This window comes from Trachemys scripta, chromosome 10, assembly GCF_013100865.1.
Source record: "Trachemys scripta elegans isolate TJP31775 chromosome 10, CAS_Tse_1.0, whole genome shotgun sequence".
NCBI lineage: Eukaryota > Metazoa > Chordata > Testudines > Emydidae > Trachemys > Trachemys scripta.
In genome coordinates this window covers 56,848,875-56,869,858 of record NC_048307.1, presented here as the reverse complement: position 1 = coordinate 56,869,858, position 20,984 = coordinate 56,848,875, and the positions used below count along the sequence as shown (strand labels likewise).

Here is a 20,984-nt window from a genome sequence, read left to right as displayed (position 1 = left end):
GTCAGATCCCTGCATCTACATGGTGATCCATGGGAATGCAAGCATCAACCCATGTTGAACAAGTTGTAGGATCAGGGTCTTAAACATTAACTAAAACCAACATGACAATTCATGCATGATTACCTCGGTTTTGCTTTAAAACAAAAGGCATACAGATTTTTATTCAAGTCTACTTTATTTATTTTCAGTGGAAAAAGCAAAACAAACAATTGGACTAATGATTTTTTTTTAGCTTGAAAACAAAGCTAATTTGTCTTTTAAAAGCCAGTTAGAGGGATCCAGCTAAAGGAAAGATTATACAAAGAGTTTGCCATAGACTGGTAAGCCACTCTGCACAAAGAGGAATGGGAGGTGGAAAGAGAAATAAATCGAATACTGCTTGGGAAGTCCCCTGGAATCCTACCCACTTCAAAAGGGTTGGAAAGAATTTGCTACATAGAAAATGGAAAGCTAGCTTCTGACCCTCACTGCGTTTTGCATGGACACAAGTGTGCATTGATAAGCACAAAACTTTACGTTTACATACCACATGTATGTTCAGAATGCTGAACAAACAAACAAACAGATCCTAACAACCTCCATGAGACAGATAGCATTTATCTCCATTTTACAGCCTGGAAACTGGGGCAGTGAAATGAAATTACTCGCCTAAGGCCATACAGCCAATCAACAGCAGAGATGAGGTTTATCCTCAGGACTTCGCAGCTTCTGACCCTTTGATCTTTTCTCCAGAGCACCCTATCTCACAGCAGCAGTTTTAATATACAGTAGAATCTCAGAGTTATGAAACCTTAGGAATGGAGGTTGTTCATTACTCTGAAATGTTCATAACTGTGATCAAAACATTATGGTGGTTCTTTCAAAAGTTTACAACTGAACATTGACTTCATATAGCTTTGAAACTTTACTATCCAGAAGAAAAATGCTGCTTTCCTTTTTTTTTTTTTTTTTTTTTGTAGTTTACATTTAACACAGTACTGTGCTTGCTTTTCTTTTGGAGGGGAGGGGGGGAGATGTTGGTCTCCGCTACTGCCTGATTGTGTATTTCTGGTTCCAAATCAGATGTGTGGTTGATTGGTCAGTTCGTAACTCTGATGTTCGTAACTCTGAGGTTCTACTCTAAAGTCCTATTCTGGCTGGCTTGCCAGTGGGCACAGAACCCCCACACAGCAATTTACACAGATTACTTGTACTTTATGGCTGGGGCACAACTGATCCCAATCATGGATTGCTGATAGGGTGCCAGGGGAATATTTACTAAAAACACATGAACCACAGCTCCTCACCCTACAGCGCTCTTTCCTTGGCCTCAGGACTGGGGGGATGCGGGAGCAGAATGCAGATAGGTCTTGCTCTTCCCCACATACATATAAGCAGCAGCTACCTGAAAGTGGATCACAACAAACAACTAAATCCCTAGTTCAGAAGTCAGAGAGTGATCTCCTCCTGCTGGGACACAGAAAAGAATTGGAGAGCTCAGACAGGACAGCTCCTCCTATAGTATACAGAGCAGACATCGCAAAGCTGTGGTTGTTTCCTATGTCCAACTGCTGCTAGGAGGTCACATAATTGATTGTCTGAACTGACTTCTGAGCACATGAGAGGTGTATTCTCAGCAGAAAAGAACTATCCCTCTACTGGGTCACTCATCATTTAGTGAAAGCCAGAGGCTTCATTCTAAATGACATAGCTGAGAAAGCTCATCCTGTCACATAAACATTCTAACTCTATCTCCAGTTTTTATCATCATAAACCTTTTTCCAATTGGCTCAGCCACAACAGCAAGTTGCCCTGACATCTAGAGACCAAGGACTGGGATCCTATCACTAGGCTTGTGGAGTTTGAGCCTATCACCAATATTTGGAGGCACTGTATTAGCCATCCCAATGACTGTTGCAAGATCTCCCCCTCCTAAAAAGATTTTTAAGGGCCCAATCATCTGAGTACCTGAGAGGATCAGGCATTGTAGAAGTGACAATGACTGTTGACAGCGGCAACACATAACTCATATTAGTATCCTTGTTACAAGATACAAAAAAATCATTACCCATGACAGTTCTCATGAGCCAACGAAAACTTGAAACAGCATAGCCAGTGACTCATTCAAATAGATTGCCTTTATATCTTCAAAACATTCAGTACCGTCTACTTTCATTAGCACTGCAAAAAATGCAGTCTGTTATAGTCCATTAATAGTCTGGTCTCCTGAAACTCAGATAGCAAAGGGATTTCCTGAAGTAATAGGACCAGTTCTATACGGTGGAATCTCTTTCCTAATCTATGAAGTTAAATCCCAATTCCTAGTACAATTACTTAAACTACTCAAAAAACACAGTCTCTTAAAGGATAGAGGGGCCACATATGGCAAGATTACGTCGTCAGTGATTCTTCTGCAAAGAGTGACAGATCTATCAATGCATAAATTAATACCACTGACAAAAACCACATCTCATTTCCCAAACTAAAGAGCTCCCTGTGGTGTCAAAACAGACATGGTATCACTTAGTAGAAGGAAAGCATCCCTTATAAATGATACAACATTACATAATTTGCTGCAGAATTTACATGCCTCCAATCTACAAACCCTGAGCAAAAACAAAAGTAGTGGTTTTAGAAACACACCGCATCAAAAAAGCTATTTTTTGTTTTTAAAAAAACAAATGGAAAGAAATAAACTTTAAATTGTAATAAAGCATTTTAAAAACAAAACCCCATAAATGTCACAGTTGTTGATTTTGGTTTTAGAATTTTTTTCTGCTTGCCAGTGTAACACGGAGACACTGTAACACACTTACTTCTGAGTGTGTTGATAGTGTAGTTCAGTTTGATTGTCTCAGCATATTCATTAAAACTACCCACAGAAAGCTTTGGTCAGACATCTATATCAGCAGAAACAGTTCTAATATGTCTCTTAACTGAGTGTGAAGATCTTATTGACAAGTATTTTTTCTCCCTGAAATTGTCCATATCTTTCTGCTCATCAGCCTTCTTAAGATTGATATAGAAAAACATATACATACTGCTTAGTACATTGTTGCTATGCGTTTCCTACTCAACGTTATTTTGCTATGATGGTTCCAATATTTGTAATATTTTAACACATTTGAGCAAAAAGTACCGTATATACTCGATCATAAGCCAGTTCGTTTATAAGCCAAACCCCCAACATGGATAAGTAAAAATGGAAATTTTTTATGACCCATTCATAAGCTGACCCTGTAATTCCAGGGTCGGCAAACTTTGGCTCCCAGGCCATCAGGATAAGCCGCTGGCAGGCTCAGACGGTTTGTTTACCTCAAGCATCCGCAGGTACGGAGGTAAACCTAAGTAAACAAAACGTCCCAGCCCACCAGCAGATTACCGTGACGGGCCGGGACAGCAACTGGTGGGGAAATTTTGGGAGTGTGGGGGTTGAGAAGCTGGGTGTCAGGGGAGTAACCCCTGTGACCACCCCCCACATGACCCCACCCCAGCCCGGGACCCCCACACTCACCCCATCCCATCCGTCCCCTTCCCATCTTATCTGGGGAGGGCCAGGTGAGAATGTCTCTGGCCTGGCCGGAGCTGCTCCGGCAGGCTGGGCGGCACGGCCGCAGCTTGGTTCAGCAGGCCGGGCCAGGCAGCATAGCCACGTGCCTGCTTCAGCGGGCAGGGCCAGGCGGCACAGCTGCAGTGTGCTCCAGCAGGCGGGGCCAGGCGGCAGCGCCGCCGGAACCTGCCAGCCCCAGAGCTGCAGCTGCTTTGGAGGCTGGGGGGAGAACAGCGTGGCCAGAAACAGAGAGACTCTGGCCCCGCCTCTTCCCTTCTGGCTCTGCTGGCTGTGCTGCCTCTCCTTGCTCCCTCTGTTGGGGGAGGGACTGTGTCCCACTTCTCCCTCTATATAGCCGTTCATAAACCGACCCCCTTCTCTGATGCTTATGAACTAGTATATACGGTAATTAAAAAAACTAGTTTCCCTACAGTGAATACGGTATTTAGTACATGAAAAATCTGGAATTTTACTCACTGACAGACTGTTTCCAGACAAAGTGTGGAAAGGAACTTCTCTCTCATCCTGGTTAAATAAGGGTCTGTTCCTGTAGCCCTTAATTCATATAAGCAGAGGCTGCAGGACTGGGCCCTATGGTTGTATCAAAATTTAAAAGGCCAAAGAAAGAATCTCTTAGGCAGATCATCCTTATTAACTGAGCTAGTATATTCTGTTTTCATCTATTTATAACTATAGTTTAATTACTTAGCAGACTTGGTTTCAGTTTATTCCATTGTTCCTTTAGCTTCAATTTTACACTGTCTGAAGCAAAGATATAGTTGATTGATTCATAGGAGAGGTCCCACATCTGTGACGGCTTCAGATTAAATGTTTTAGCAACCATCTGGTACTCCTGAGACAGATCCGTTGCAAAGACACCTTTATCGTCAGTCTGCGAGGGAGGGTAAAAAAAAAAAAAAAAAAGAACAATCATTCAGTGTGTCTAGCTTTGCAAAATAGGAAATTAATTTACAATCAGTTTCACCCTACTGTATTTCAGTTTACTGCAGCTAGTACTTATTCTATCTTTAATTAAGTACTAACTGATAGAATAGCTGCAGTAAAGATACAGTAAGGTGAAACTGGTTGTAAATTAATATCAATATATCTCATCCAAAAATATCATACGCTGAACAAAGAAGTCTAAGTGAAAGAACAGTTCATTTATAAAAATATATGATGTCTATAAAAACAGCCAGAGTCTTTGTGATTTATTCTATGTCTCCTACTACACATGGAGCACCCTCTCCAAACTAATCCATAAAGCTGCTCCTACCACTCCTCCTCAAGACACACTTCTACCATGATGCCTACAGAGAGATGCCTAGACAGAAGGCCTGTGGGGATTGCTGGCACTTATTTCAAAACAAGTCTGATGATTCAGAACCATCAAGTTATTCACAGGTGTAACTTATGTAAATGTGTGACCATACAACTGTTATCTTTCCCCTTCCCTGTTCCGCCCCCGCCCTTCCTCACCCCCCACTTACTAGCTGCACCTTGTCTTATATTAGAGTATTTATCTTTAGGACAGGGTCTGTGTCATCCTGTACAACAGTGCCTAGTGCAATGGGGCCCTGACTTTGATTATGGTCCTTGGCTGCTACCATAATACAAATGATAAATAACATTTAGATAAGTGTTGCCAGTTGAAATGTTCAAGTTAGGATCATTTAAGGACTAAGTTGGTCCCTGCTCCCTAATCCAGGGCTCTCGGGTGGATTTATGAACCATGCGAGGAAGAGAGGTCCCTAAATTTACCTTACTTAACTTGGCCACTGTGATGTTTTCTAACATGGATGTTTTTATAGATGCTGGCAATGGGAGCTGAGGTGCTTGGCATCTCACAGGATCAGGACTAATTACCTACAGGAAGGGTCCCATATTTTCCTCTGAATGCAACAGAAACATATTTCATATTACAAGGAAATAATAATTACAAGGAATTACAATTTAAAATACAAATATAGGAGCTAAGATGTTCAAATGCAATGTTCCCTGGTTCATACCAAAAACCTATATAGACCCCAAATTTCATGTAAATCAGACTTTTAATCTACTGGGATTTGCTTCAATAAAAATTAGAAGTTGAATAACAAGAATTTTCCTAGATTTTTACTATATATTTCTCCCTAACCTAGGTATCGGATTTCTTATAAGTGAGATCAGAGAAATTCCTTGTCCAGTTGGCTCTTGTATAGATAGTAACAGGTATGTTTCTCTAACTTGGCTCCAGTGACTCAGTTTCCATGTTCTGTATGGTCAGCATCTAAATGTATTCTGTACAATCAAAATGGCTTACACAAAGTACAGTGGGGTGGCCCATGTTGTACCAGTATCCAAAATGGTGTTTGTCACAGGAAGGTACAGTCTGACTTTTGAAGTTTGACGTCATGCAAAGTTCTAAGTGATAAAAGGAAAAACTATGAATTAAAAGAAAAAAACAAGGATATGTACAGAACCAAAAATATGATCTTTGGATAGATTAATGTACACATTTCAATCCATAGCTGAATAGTTCAGTGTTACCTGTTCTATTTATTTTTTTTAAATTTGTGGTGATTCACGACACTTACAATATATTGTATATGCCAGCTAAGAACATATTCAAACACGGGAAAAAAATGTTCATGTGTGCACACATGAAAATACCTGGATTTATACAGTCAAATGGGTGGTTAGGTGCACAGTTCACTAGTTGTGTGCCCAATTCAGGGTATTTGGGGAACTGGTGCATACATACAGACACCACATGCACTGCTCAACTGGTCAAGTATGTTATGTTTTGGTTTTCTACCTTCATCTGAGGCATCCATTATTGGCCACTGCCAGAGATATGATATCAGATTGGACAGATCAATGCTCCAGTATCACAATTCTTATGTCCCTATATATTTGAAGCAGATATAAAACTTTGAACAGTCTACACAAATGCCACTAAATCCTTTTACATAGCTTTAAAAGATATTTCACTACACAAATTACTAAGCTGTAGTTTATTGATATTAACCAGGTGCAACAGGTGTAAACACATGGCAATTTTGTACTATTTTAATGTTCCAGATCTCTGTTTCCTGTTTTCCTTTTCCCACTATTTGTTGATTATACACCAAGGACTGGCATAAAACTGCTAAGGAGCACCAATATTGAGAATGGTGTATGAAAGAATGTGTGTGTATATTGAAATATATGCATATAAAATACGTAGATATTTAATTAATGGCACTCAGTAAAAACGTTTAAAAATACTCTATGACCAATTTTGTTTTAAATGAAAAACAGAAGCATCAGTAGAACACCATATGTATCAGTTATTTTCTCACAGTATCCATTTATTTCCACATCACAAATATCTTTCCATATTTATTTCTGGGAGATATAAATCTACTCAGACTTACTGAATCATTTGCAAGATACAATGTATCAAAGCCTGAGGGCTACCAAGCAATTTTCTTATCTTCTTGCTTACCTATAGGTATGTGATTCTGTCTAACAAGCTGCACAAGATCCTCTGAACCTGTTGTAGAGTTGAGAAATGTACCATGTCCAATTCTGTCTGGAGGCAAACCAAGGAGAATTTTGGTCTCCTCTTCTTTATTTGGGATCTAAAACAGAATACACCCCCATGCACAGAGTCTGTAATGGCGCCATAATGCAGCTGAATAATCAAAGTTATACATCAGCCCCAGATCAGATCTGGGTTCTAGATTTTTTGTATTTGTATATTTTATCAATAAAGAAAATGAGAAATAAGTGTGTGTGTTAATTAGTGTTAGTTATTATGTTTTGGAGAAGGAAGAGATGCAGGAACTGGAAGATGGAAGTGCACTCATTGGAAAGCAGATAAAAGGACAGATCACATTAGTTATTTGCACTTCTGAAATACTTTTGATTGGAGGACTTCAATTAGCTTTACAAACCTTAATGAAATAAGCCTCAACTAGGAAGGTTACAATTATCTCCAATGTACAAATGGATAAACTGACTGCAGAACAGAGAAGTTACACAATAAGACAGAGGCAGAAAGAAGAAGGTGAGGAACTTGGAAGTACATTTTCAAAGCCCTGCACAAGAGTTCCATGCAAAAAACTCATTAATAATATCAGCCTTAATTTCCTAAAGGCACTATTTCTTTCAGAAATTAGAAGGTTTTCATTATTCATCAGGCCTGCTAAATCAAACTCTAGGTGGATCTTCAATGTTAGAGATCATACTCCAAATTCTCCTCATCTCACATACACAAACAGAGCTAAAGAAGTCAACAGAACTATTCATGTGCGTAAAACAGGTACATAAGATCTACTATATGATATTCCAGATATAATTCAGGTGGGGGGGTAATGGATCAGTCAATGTATGTGTAAACTTCAAATTAATACTTATACTTCTGAAATATATAATACAATAAATTACAGCCAACAGTTCCTCCAATAATCCTTAATGAGCAAGGCTTAGTCATGCTCTTGAATCAGGGTTTTCCCTATGATACTGAGGTCCTATTTGTTTCCATAATTGAATAAATCATGACCTTGCAGATTTTAAGGCAGAGTATGTTATGTTACTGGTATTCCTTCTGTGGTTCTCAACATTTATTGTATTATATCATTTACTGTATTGATCTATCCAAAATTAATACAAAATTCAAAACTGACAATAGCACCATTGAAACATTTCTTGTGACATTAGAAATCACAGGAGTGGGGCCTGCATGGTTCTCTGGTGGACTGTAACATCCCTAGAAAGGTAGGAGAGATTTAGTCAAAGTTTCTTGATTAAGTTGGGTAGGTAGTTGGTTTTCGGTTCTTTTAGGGTTTTTTCCCTTCAAAATACATATATATGTGTGTTTACTTTAAATTTCTCTTTCCTAACCCCATCTCTTCAAAATGCTACAAACTAGCATTACTTCGGCCTAAAAAAACTGAAAATCTACAGATGTTACTTTTAGTTACAGTAGGTTTTTATTGAAAGGCGGCTGCAGAAAAAGGTTAGCACAAACATTAAGAATTTACCTCTGAAAGATGCAATGCCAGTTTCAGACCTGCCTTTTTCGCTTCGAAAAGTGGTTCAAAAAAATCTTTGCCATGTCCTGCCTTGAAGAAAAATCCAAACAAAAATGCATGATTAATCAGGAGGTATTTTTTATTAAAACCTTTCCAATTATACAATCATGATGAAGTTTCAGAATATTAATATAATTCATTCAAAAGCAGTTAATTTTAATAATTTTTATTTTGCTATCACATATAATCAAATATAGTGAATCAATATTTTTCACTTCAATTTAAGAACTATATTCTTCAACCTCTTTTCTTTTCTTTATAACAGCAGCATATTAGGTGCTTGTATTTTATGTCTACATGACCCTGCAGTTCAGACTATGGGATGTGAACTGCAATGCACACTGGCATGTTGCACTGTAACCCACCAGTGCTGACAGTGCAAACTAAAAGACACCTACTGCAATTCACACCCCAATAGACCAAACTGTGGGGCCTTGTAAACCAGCTTTAGTTCTCATTTTGTGTCTATTCTCAGTATTAACTCAATATGCCTCAACCTCAATCAATCTGATACAATCAGAGCAATGTAGTAGTGGATGCTTTCCTGGGCTCAGAAGTTGCTTTTAAGTTCCCTTTTTTGATAGTTGTGTATCATTTTGTACATTTTCAATTTTTTGTTAGAGACAAGAGATGTTATCTTCACATCATGAATATGAGCAAGACATTTAACCAACAGCCAGCAAGTTTACTGTCTAACTATATAATGGAAACAATGAAAATGACTACAAACTAAGTGCTAATAAATGTACAAGTAAACAGTGAGATAATAAAGAGAAATGTATTTCCCTAATTCTTTTCAGTTCAGCAAATGTTACTAGTAACAACACATCAGCGTGTTTATTTTAGTTGATGGTGTCCTTTACCTAAAGGGCAGTTGTTAAGAACCAAAACAACTTTCTGTACAATCCCCTCAACTCCTTCATACATTCCAAAGTCAAGTAAAATGACTAAAAATAGGAAGATAGGATTTGCCAGGCAAGAGCCATCATTCCAAGTACTACTTTGACTACTACTACCTGTTCTTCTGTCTTTAGATCGTGTGCCTTCTTTTATGTTTGAAAAAAACCTTATACAACATTGTTGGCACTATTTAAAAGAAATTATATAATAATAATAATAGCAACAACATATTCTGCCTTCAGCGTTGGCCAATATCTCATACTTCAGATGAAGGCAAAAGCACTCCAAAACGCATCTATACCCATTTATATAATGTTTTAGATGTGGGAAAATAGTCGTTCCTAACCCTTGCCATGAACAGTTAATGCCCCCAAAGGAAAATTATCCAAAGCACTAAGAGTAAAAATAAAATTTGATACTATAATCATTACAACGATAAAAGTATCCATCTTCAAAGGAAAGTAACTTACGGTGGGATCACCACTGAGGTCAAGCCCTACCACAATCCCATCTGTGGAAAGGAGGAACTCTTCAGCCAGTTTAACAGTTTGCTTTGCCACGATAGGTCCACCTCTTCTATCTATTGCTATTAAAAACCTAGAATAGAGATGTACATCTTACATTAAATCACCAAACAGGTGATTGACAAAGAAACAATCTATTACCAGCAAAAGCAACACTGCACTCATAACTTAAATAGAAATTGCTTCTTTTGTCACAACCGTTACTGTAAAGCTCTGATGGCAAGTAACAGGCAGGGCCGGCTCCAGGCACCAGCCCACCAAGCATGTGCGTGGGGCGGCACCTGGAGGGGGGCGGCGCGGCGCTCCGGCTGGAGAGCAGGGCCGCGACTGGGCTCGCCGCCCTCCCCGCAGCACTCCGGCTGCCGGGGAGAGCAGAGCCGCAGCAGGCTCGCCGCCCTCCCCCGGCGCTCTGGCTGCCGGGGAGAGCGGAGCCATGGCAGGCACATGCATACCCACTCCAATTCCAGCATTACATTCATGGCATCTCCCTTCCAGCCATACTGGCTCCACTCTAGAGGCAAAAATGTAATACTGAAACAAAGGATTGGGCTTATATAGCTGAACATAAGGAGCTGGAACTCAACCCTCACTTGGGATAAACTGATTTTCTTTCAATTTCTTTTAATAATTTTATGAGTATGGTTTGGTTCTTCCTTTTTCATAAAACCAAAACAACTTTTTCCAGGTCCTGGGAAAGGAAAGATCTGGTAAGCTACATCTCCAGAGAAGGACCTCTAAATACTTCTTAAAAAACATACATCATCTCAAATAAGACACAGCAAAGAGTTCTCCTGTCCTCTGGACAGGCACCATCCTTCCAGCCACTGCCTATACTGGCATCATGTCCCGATCTGGCTACTAGCCCCTGCCCACCAAAGTTCTGATTTTCATATATCAACTCATTCTCTGAAGCTACTACCAATGCTGTTTTCTGGATTAGCCAGCAAGACCTGCCAGCTCAGAGAATTCAGCCCCTCCCTTCCACAAACAGCTTAGAATTTGACCTCTGCAATACCCTACATCTCAGGCACAGGCAGAAGATATTAAGGCCAATCCATAAGATACTAAGGAACCTCCTAACTGGCTGTACAATAGCTGACAACTGTGACATAGCAATATATTCTTATGATGTAATGTATACAAATGATACATGTATCTTAATTCACATTTATATCTAGTTTGTTATTATTACACCTCTACTAGTAAAAGGTGTAATATATTTTGCCACAAAAAAACTGTATGGTCCAAATTTTCAAAGGCAACATTTAGCAAACAGAAAAACATATTTACATTTTGGAGTGCAAAAAGTTAACTGTGTTTCACACATAAGTGACCCTGTGGGGTATGCAATTACCCATTCAGGCTGCACAATGTGGATTTCTGCAGGTGCTCCATTACAACCCTCTTTGAAAAGGTAGCCCTATATCTTATATAGTTTACAGAAGGCCCACGAAAGAGGTCAAGAACTAAGGACAACTTTTCAGAGCAAATTTTTAACCTGTATTATTAGTTTCTTGCAAAAAATAATTTTATAGCTCCCACAGAGGAAAGCTGGATCCCTAACTAGTGGCTGTTTATCTTATTTGGGTTTCACACCATTTAGTTATCAAGTTTCTGACTTACAAACAATTATGAGAGGTTTTAATAAACTCATTTTGTTATTGGTTCACATCTTTTGACTTTCTCTTTGATTTTTCAATTCTCAAAAACAAGTGAAACTCAGAAGAAAATTGTACATGGTAACCAGTGCTCCTACATACAGCTACACAGGTGCTGTCTGTGCAGTGTGTGCTTTTTTTCCCCTACATCAACTTCACTGGGGTGGGTTGGTCATTTTAAAATAATTTAAACTTTTTAAAAATTGTCCAATATATTTGTAGTTTTTATTTGTTTATGGTTAGTAGTTTTGTGGTTTGTTGATTTTTTTGTTGTGGGTGTTGTTTGTTTGTTTGTTTTAAAGAGGAACAAAACTGCCCAAGGTTTGTGCACGATAGAAGTCTAACAGGCCATTTCACGGTAAAAGTAGCTTTCCTAGAGGATCAAAGTAAGCATGTTAGTAAAACAACAGTTCAATGTTCAGTAATTAGCCAAACAGTCAATGGCTGCGGTACTCTCATTGTGATTACTGTATTATTTCAAAGAAAATCACTACAATTCCGTAACAGAGGGGAAGACACATACTATATCTATATTGGTGATTATTAGGTTCACTTTTGATAGCTGGTTTAAAATTCAAGTTTATATTATCTGTTAAATTACTAATAGAAACTGTAGTGTCTTTCTAAGGCCTGATCTACACACAATCATTGTACCAGTATAACTAATTTGGTAGGGGGTTGATTTTTTTTAACCAAACTAGTTAAACCAGTACAACCCTTCATCTGGATACAGTTATGCAAGTAGAATGGTTCCCTATTCCCCTCCCTATATCAGAATAAGCTATACTGGTATAACTACATCAGTACTAGATGGGGGCAGGGAGGGCAGTACTGCTTTAACTATACCTGTATGGTTAAAGTAACACAACTTTTGTGACAGACAGTTCCTTAGTCTGGTATTTCCTGAGGGCACTACTTTTGCTATAGAACATTGCAGAGAATGGAGACTTTAGAAATCTCAGGCAGTTTTGCTCCCTATTCAGTAAAAGGGATAATAAAATACACGTTTCAATATCTAAATTGCTAGGTTTTAAGTCAAAAATAATCTGGTTTCTACACAAATTTCTCCCCAGCATTCATGATCTGTAAACCTTGGCCAAACACCATGTTCATAGCAAAATCCCAAATCAGAAGTTTTTCACGTTATTTTACCTGACATCTATATCCAAATCCTCCTCTTTACACTGTTTTATTCCTTCAAGTACAGCTTCCACGTATGTCCTTTTGGTCATGCCTATAAAACACACACACACAAGCATATGCATACCTGATCTGAGTAGATATAAGTGGACTGATTATAAAAAGTTACGTTTGATAAAATCCCAGACTGACCATGAAAATATTTTTCATTTTAACTTTTCCGCCCATTTTACTCTTTAATCTTATATTTTATTTGCACTTTGGGATGGTAGTTTAATTTTGCATCTGGATTTTATTCTGTGATTTTACATTTTGTATAGGACTGGTTTTACCAACAAATGTAATTTTACTTTGAAGCCTCCCTTTGGATTTTGTTTGCTCTGAGTTTGTAGAGAAAAGAAAAATAACTTTACACAAGAATCTAAAGGGTTTCCTGATGCACCACTGAAATATTTGTTTAAAAACAATAAAAAGATTAAGAGAAATAAAAAAGAAAATGTAGCAGCTGTTACAAGAAACAAAACTATAATAAGGCTATGTCTCCACGACAGCCTATGTTGCCATAATTTATGTTGCTCCGGAATACAAATAAAATATCCCCCTAAGAACGTAAGTTACACTGACATAAGCACTTGTGTGCACAGCGCTATGTCAGCAGGAGAGCTTCTCCTGCTAACATAGCTTCTGCTGTTCGCAGAGGTGGTTTTATTATTCTATTCAAGCTATCTTGTCAGCATAAGAAATAAGACTAAACTGAATAGCCTAAATTTATCGCTGAATAGCAAAGCTATGACAGGAAAGAATTTAGCTCAATGTGTAATTCCCTCCCCCAACCCCCAAATCTTACTAAAAGGAAAATTGTATCCACATTATCACTTTCATTATTCAGTTCACTGCAAATAATTATATTCATAACACCAAACATACATATGTGTGTGTATTTTTTTATTTATATTTTTATATAAATATATGGGTTAGGAAAAAATCATTCCTGGAGCAATTCCACTGGCTTCAATGAAATTACAAGAGGAATTTGTCACTATATGAAAGATTTGACAGTGGGACATTCACGGATTTGTTTCTAAATCTGTCACATTTACTGAAACAACTGAATTTCAAAAGTGACTCTGGCAGTTATTTACATGTCAGTCATAATTCATTTGGTACTTTCCAAAACATATTGTTAATATTAATTTTATAATGTGAAAGGTTCTATAATATAATCCGGAATACTAATTAAAAGACAGAACACTTTGTACCAGTGCCATTTTCCTCTCTAGGTGTGCTCCTTAACTCCAGATACTTGACACCATCGGCAGCAAATTCTTTAATAACATCTTTAGTTACCTGGTTAAAAACAGCATATACAATATTTTGAAATTAAAGATTTATAATTTGTTACACTGGATGACTCTTAAAGATAAAGACATGTAAGCTTTCAGTGTAAAACATGGAAATATAGTTACATAACATTAATAGGAGTTATTGTCTAAATCCTGTGGTGTTTACGTCTCTGCCCAGTTTTATCAGGGTATCAAAGCTGCTCTGGCCAATGGGGATTTCAGTGGCAATGTGCTGAAACAGTACATCCCTCCGCTGCCCTACCGATGGCAATGACCTCTTCCTTGGCAATTCTGACCACTTGGAGGGTTGTACTGGCTGCCTGAAACCCCTTCTGGAGAGGGAAGGTTCACAACCCTTTGCACCACTCCGCACCCCGAGATAGGCTTTCCCACCAGCAGATCTCCCTCTCTGTGCTGGACCCAGAAGTGAACATAGTACAGCTCTAGTAAGGAACTCTGCATATATATTGAGACAAAGAAGTACACCTCTACCCCAATATAACGTGACCCAATACAACACGAATTTGGATATAACGCGGTAAAGCAGTGCTCCGGGGGGGGGGGCAGGGCTGCGCACGCGGGCAGATCAAAGCAAGTTCAATATAACGTGGTTTCACCTATAATGCAGTAAGATTTTTTGGCTCCCGAGGACAGCGTTATATTGAGGTAGAGGTGTATTAGGAGACTCTGTTAAAGCATAGGTAAATATGAATGGATATCACATTCATAAGTGATCATCAGTTCAGTCATCTGAGAGCACAGACTAACTTCCAATATTGGTAACTCACTGCTCTAAAAGGGAAAAAAACGAAAATGTCAGTTAGGTAGAATCTGGCATTTCTAAATTCTCACTTTTTAATCTCTGAGCTCAATAATTTACACTCAGCTCAATTTGGCTTTTACACATTGGGCACAGATACAAGTACAATAACTTTTCTTGCTACCTTTGCAAGGAGTTGTTTTTGAAAGAAAAATGCTCTGATTTTTTAAAACAAAGCCCTGTACAACTTACCATTAATATATCTTCGGTCCTATTGGTAATCCGATGAATGATATTAAACATCTGAAAACATCTATAACAAAAAAGTTAAAAGGCTAAGCATATAAAATTGTGCTAGTGCGATGAGCACTCCCAATTGCAAACCCATGCCTGAATAACATGTATTTACTGGCTTTGCTGCAGCACAGACTGAATTATCATAATTGTCCTTTCAGGCTTTAAAAACTATTAATTCAGTAGTGATTAAATGTAGAGCAGGTATAGTCTAAAGCATTACTAAGCATCTTTGTTTTCTGGTGTGTTAAGTTAAGGGCTATATTCATGTCCAACTAGGAAATCTTGCATGACTGGATTTTCTCTAAAGAGCCCATGCTCTATGTAAATATTTTCAATCATCTGATTAAAAGGAAAACAAATTAATAAGGAAGATAACAAGGGATACATGTTCCATTTGCACACAAGTAAGAAGTGACTTCACAGATTTAAGAAATGAAAAACTATCTTCCCCCAGGACATTTTTAAAAAGTAATAATTTTCTTAATGATTTTATGTGAAAATTTGATTAAATTACATAATGCAACCTTCAATTTTAACTATGTTTTCTACACTCACACAGTGCAAGCTTACAGATTCTACTTGTTTCAATGTATTCATAAAGGACTGGGAGGGGGCGGGAATTAAGGTTGTAACTTATAGATACTCACTCTTCTAAAGTCCTTTTCTTCCCCTTGTCAATCACTGTCATTCCATTATGGATTTGAAGATATTGTTTCTGAGCCAGAAGTTTCTTCATAGTAACAGAACTGATGGAGCCATTCAAGTGGGCGTGGAGCTCCTAAGTTATAAACAAATCAAGAGGAGTGGAGGGTATATTTAATTTCAATTAGATTTCAGGGTTTTTTTTTTCTTTTATATTGTATTGCTATTTTATTAGGAGATTGAAAATAAAACATTTCCCTACCAATCCTGTCTCTGCATTTGGCAAATAATGACTTTTTTTACTTGGGTTTCTATATCCCGGTGCCCCAAATGAGATAGTCTTATTTACTTCTCATTGCGAGCATTAGCAGTGGTATCAGCAAGAATGTAGATGCCACTGTGAAGAGTGTTAACGTCTCAGTTAATTACTGTAGTGGAACACCTTGGGGGGTGGAGGGAAAACAAATCTGACTTAAGATTTTAAAAATAATTTAGAACATGAGCACTATTCCTTACTCAATTTTATAACAGGTCAAATCTGGGCCAAAATTGGTTCATAGTTTCTTTTTAATTAGACCAAAAAAGCAGCATTTTTTCTACCCAGACATATTCTCTCTTTTCTCATACTCTTAACAGCACATAAAAGCATAGTGAGCTCTCACTTCCCTCTATAAACAGAAAACAAAACTAGCAGTTGAACTGTACTCCTTGCATTTAGAACTCACGACTTGTTCCAGCCTCTCTTAAACCCAGTCATCCTTTACTCAGCCAGGGCTTTGGAGCGGAGCCCAGAGCTGGAGCGCGGAGCAGCTCCAGAGCAGTGGAATTGCAGGATTTTGCCTGGAGCTGGAGCGAAGCCGACGCACAGCTCCAAAGCCCCGTCCTCAGCTCCCCACTTCATTAAGCATCGCCCTCATCTCTGTCCCTTCTCACAATCTTGCTGCCCGTCATTTGGAATAGTCTTCTTGTGTCGCTCCATCTTACTTCAAAATGTGTCTGCAAAATACCTAGCTTGTCCCACACATCTTCACTCTGCTGCCCCTCCCCTTTTGGCACCTGCTTTTATTAGGGCAAAAATTGGCAAAATGTTTTCACAAAATGCTTGATTGATAAATACGATGACATTTTTACTACTGCTATAAAACACTTTAAAACAATATCATAATATTAAATGTACAATAAAACACAGAAGGGGTGATTGTTAGAAGTGCTGAGCAGCCACAAGTCCAATTAATGGGCACTCTGGTACTTACCACTTCTGGAAATCAAGTCCAGAAACTCTAATTCTAATAAAAGGCATGGTTGTTCCACATACTATGCAATGAAATGCCTTGCAGAATTCATTATGAGAGTCTGCCACCCACAAAAAGACAAGCATTTTGCAAGGATGCCTTCGAAACATCTTTTTGCAATGGAAGCATCAAAATGTAGAGAAAGACAGTGTCAATAATATCTGTTTTGATCATGTACCAGTGCCAATTTTAATGAATAAACACTTAAATGGTAGATGTGAAATTTGTTGTACACAACACCAGAATTGTTGAGCTGATAAGAGTTCCAGGAACGTACAGCAAACAATGATAGCAGGAACGTGCCAGACCACACCCTTTAGAATGCAGCAAAAACTGTTATCAGAAGCAGACTTATAGAGGTGGCCTCAGGAAAAAAAAATAAAAGCCAAAAAAAAAGAAATATGTTGAATTGATTTGCTTGCAAAATAAATCTACAGACCTTGAAAAAGAATTGTACGGAGTCAGGCTATACAAAAATTTTAAACATTTTATTGGTGTTTGAAATCAATTGAGTACTTTTGGACAAATAAACATGACACAAGGGGTTGTATTACAGCTTGTTAGGAACCCAGGAACTATTTGCTTGAACCTTTTCCTTGAGAGATGGGCAGAAATTCCTTTTGTTCAAATACACTGCCAATAAAGACCTACAGCTGATCAATTTTGTCCTCATCCTCAAATTGCAATTATGCTTTTAATAGCTGTACAATTCATTCGATCTGTAGGCTGCAATTACAGGTGGTTCCTGTAAAAAGTGTCACAGCACACTATTACTAAAAATGCTTACTTTCTCATTTTACCATACAATCATAAATCAATTGGAAAATAAATATTGTTCTTACATTTCAGTGCATAATATATAAAGCAATATAAACAAGATATTTTCTGTATGACATTTTAGTTTGTACTGACTTTGCTAGTGCTTTTTATGTAGGCTGTTGTAAAACTAGGCAAATATCTAGATGAGTAAATGTACCACCCTCTGGAAGACCTCTGCACACCCACAGGGGTACACACACCCCTGGTTGAGAACCACTGATGCAGAGGGTCCTACAGGGAGAAGGATGGGAACTGCTCACCCTGTGAAAGTGGCAGCAGAAACGGCTCCACATCAGAGCTGCAATAGTTCACTTGTGTAACACACGCAGTGAGCATGGTCAACAGAGACCCCCCAGAGGATGCTGGTGCACAGAAGATATAGCACCATTGTGGGGGCTGAGCTCCTCTTGTCCCACCCCAATTCTGTTGCAACCAGAGGCAAGGAGGGCAGACTTACTCCTACAGGCACAAGAGTTGACAGAGTGAAGCAGATTATATATAGTCTGAATAAAGATGGAAAACATTGACATTGTAGAAGAATTGAATTGTCAATGTCAGTGAGTCTTTCCCCCTCCCCCCCCTTAAAGACAGTACAACTAGCCCCATCTTTAAAGAAAAGTGTTCAGTGCAATGTGACAGCCTGGGTTCAGGGGAAAAAAACTATGGACGCCAAAAAAGGCTGCAGCCCTTAATCTGTATGTCTTCTCGATTGCAGTCTCTCTACAGAGCTCCCAGCACAAGAGCCAAAAGGTGCTGGCTGATTTTCTGGGGTGCCTGCGTCTCCTCAAACGTAGGTGCTTTACAAATGAGTAGAGTTTACATGAGCAGGGCTACTGCCCTAGCCACTCTGCGGATGAACTCTCACTGCCCACCTCCCCACCCCCCAGAAGAAAGGTGAATTGCAGACCCAACCCGGCGTAGCACTGAATGCTGTCAAACCCTATGCCCTGCCGGGACATAAAAGATGCATAATGAAGAACAGACATCTGGGCTGCTGGGCTTCACTGCACACAGCACAGCGTATTCCCCAGCGCTGGAGTGACTCAAGCAGCTGCCGAGAATAACCAGCCCGGCCACTGGGAACGTGGAGAAAGGGGAGGAACGCCCGGCGCTAGGGACCTGACGCAGCTCTCACCACTTTAGGAAGCTCCCTGTAAAAGCGCAGCTGCCGCTCTTGGTCCGCGCCGGACGCCATAGTGTGTCTGCCGGGCAGTGGGAAGGACGTCACATGGCAGCGTCACTGCTGCAGACGCCACCGCTCTTCCCCCGCCCGCGTCGGGCCCCTGGGGCAGCGCGCGCATACCAGCCCTCAGTTGCTTTCCACAAGTGTCCAGCCCCCTCTTACAGACGGGCGACAGCAGCAGGTTTCTCCCTGCGTCTCCTGCGCCTGGGCTGGGATTGGCTAGGCCTTTGCGACTATGTCGATTTGCTTTGTAGCTAATATACCAGGCACTGAAATTAACTGAGCTCCTCCCCTGAGGGAGGTACAGGCTGGTGGGCATGATTGTTTACATCCCGGACAGCTCTGTGCTACACAACACCCTACTGCTCCATGAGGACTAAGAGGCAGACTAGAGCTAGCACAGTAAGAGGAGGAGCAAATATATTGCGGAGTTATTTTCTTGAGGATAAATGTCTGTGCTTGATAAGTATTATAACATGAAACAAAAAGCAACCACATTTAACCAATCACCACCCAAAGGGAGAACTGGATAGGGACAGAAGACCTCAACACCAAAGCACTGAACCAATAGGTAATGCTTCATAATGCTTTGTTTATAGGCTTTTTTTTAAATGGAGATATTCCATCTCCTTGAACTGGAAGGGATCTTGAAAAGTCATTGAGTCCAGGCTCCTGCCTTCACTAGCAGGACCAAGTATTGATTTTGCCCCAGATCCCTAAGTGGCCCCCTCAAGGATTGAACTTACAACCCTAGGTTTAGCAGGCCAATGCTCAAACCACTGAGCTATCCCTCCCCCCATTTGAGCTGGTTTGGAGTATTGGGATATAACAGCACTTCTCTGAAACTGGTATCTTGTTTGCCACAATTTCAGCTTCCATAAACGTTAGTGATGGTTTAATCACATAAAGTCTCAAAAATGTAAAACCACGTGTACCCAACTCAGCAATATCAGTAATTCCATGGAAACTCTGGAACAATGGCTCTGACAGGTGTGACCTGCCCATTCATCTCAGGAAAATATTAACTGTCAATGGAGACCTGCATTAAAGTTGCCATTTAAACTAATTTCATTGCTCCTGTAAGAACTGAGAGGAACACAGATCTGCAGTTTACTGTGAGTGAAATCTCACAGACTAGTGCTAAAAAAGATGGTGACATTTGAAAGGCATCACCACTTATTTCCCCTTAATTAAAAGGAACCATGCCGAAGAAGCCCAATGGAGCCTAGGAGCATATTCGAGTGCTAGGAAGGGGAAGCCAATGGTAGTGGAGCTCATAGTATCTGCACAATCAACTGTAAGAGAGCAGCTTACCTAGGTGAAGTTTATTTTACAGGCAGAGCTGCTAAGAGCATTACTATTTTCCTCCTCTCCCCCTTCCAGACACATGTATAGATTGAAAGAAGAAGGACAGCAAGAAATAAACTGAATATAAGACAACACTACCTCCATTAATTTTCATCATATTTAATTCAATGTAAATTTATCCAACTGACAGTTTTCAGTGTAGTGCAGTACAAGCCAAGGAGTCTTGCCCCACAATTTAAGACTGGATTGCTATAGAGGACCTTGGAAAGAGGACATGTAGGCGAGAGGTAGGACTTAAAAAAAAAAAAAAAAAAGTTGAAAACATGAATTGCCTAATTTAAATAAAAAATAATCAGAAAACAAATGTTACATACTTCTAGAATGTTTCCATAATGTCACTGAAGGTTAGTACAAGTAAACATCAGACAACATTTCAATCAGAAAATACTCTGTTACCAAATCTTCAGCTGATAAGTTAATTACCAGACCTCCTCTTTGGATTTATTTTAAGACCCTGTAATTTTGAGAG

General features: G+C 39.3%; 1 protein-coding gene across 1 annotated transcript; it reads right to left on the bottom strand.

The window, feature by feature from the left end:
- Nucleotides 1-3,581: 3,581 nt before the first annotated feature.
- ADAL (adenosine deaminase like) lies at nt 3,582-19,339 on the bottom strand. Its single transcript, XM_034784711.1, has 10 exons — nt 19,100-19,339; nt 15,859-15,989; nt 15,167-15,227; nt 14,071-14,158; nt 12,824-12,905; nt 9,960-10,086; nt 8,539-8,619; nt 6,999-7,134; nt 5,832-5,932; nt 3,582-4,421 (listed from the first exon to the last, which is right to left on the bottom strand). Exons 1-10 carry the CDS (start codon nt 19,157-19,159, stop codon nt 4,227-4,229), a joined length of 1,062 nt encoding a protein of 353 aa, XP_034640602.1. The 5' UTR covers nt 19,160-19,339; the 3' UTR covers nt 3,582-4,226.
- Nucleotides 19,340-20,984: the final 1,645 nt, after the last annotated feature.

What these genes read in the sequence shown, in the direction of transcription:
- ADAL (XM_034784711.1), bottom strand. Translation starts at nt 19,159, where the DNA reads ATGGCGTCCGGCGCGGACCAAGAGCGGCAGCTGCGCTTTTACAGGGAG. An exon ending in TGGCATTGCATCTTTCAGAG is followed by an intron (nt 7,135 to 8,538) that starts GTAAATTCTTAA and finishes ATTCTGTTTTAG; the next exon opens with ATCCCAAATAAAGAAGAGGA. An exon ending in GCCACCCCACTGTACTTTGT is followed by an intron (nt 4,422 to 5,831) that starts GTAAGCCATTTT and finishes CCTCCCTCGCAG; the next exon opens with ACTGACGATAAAGGTGTCTT.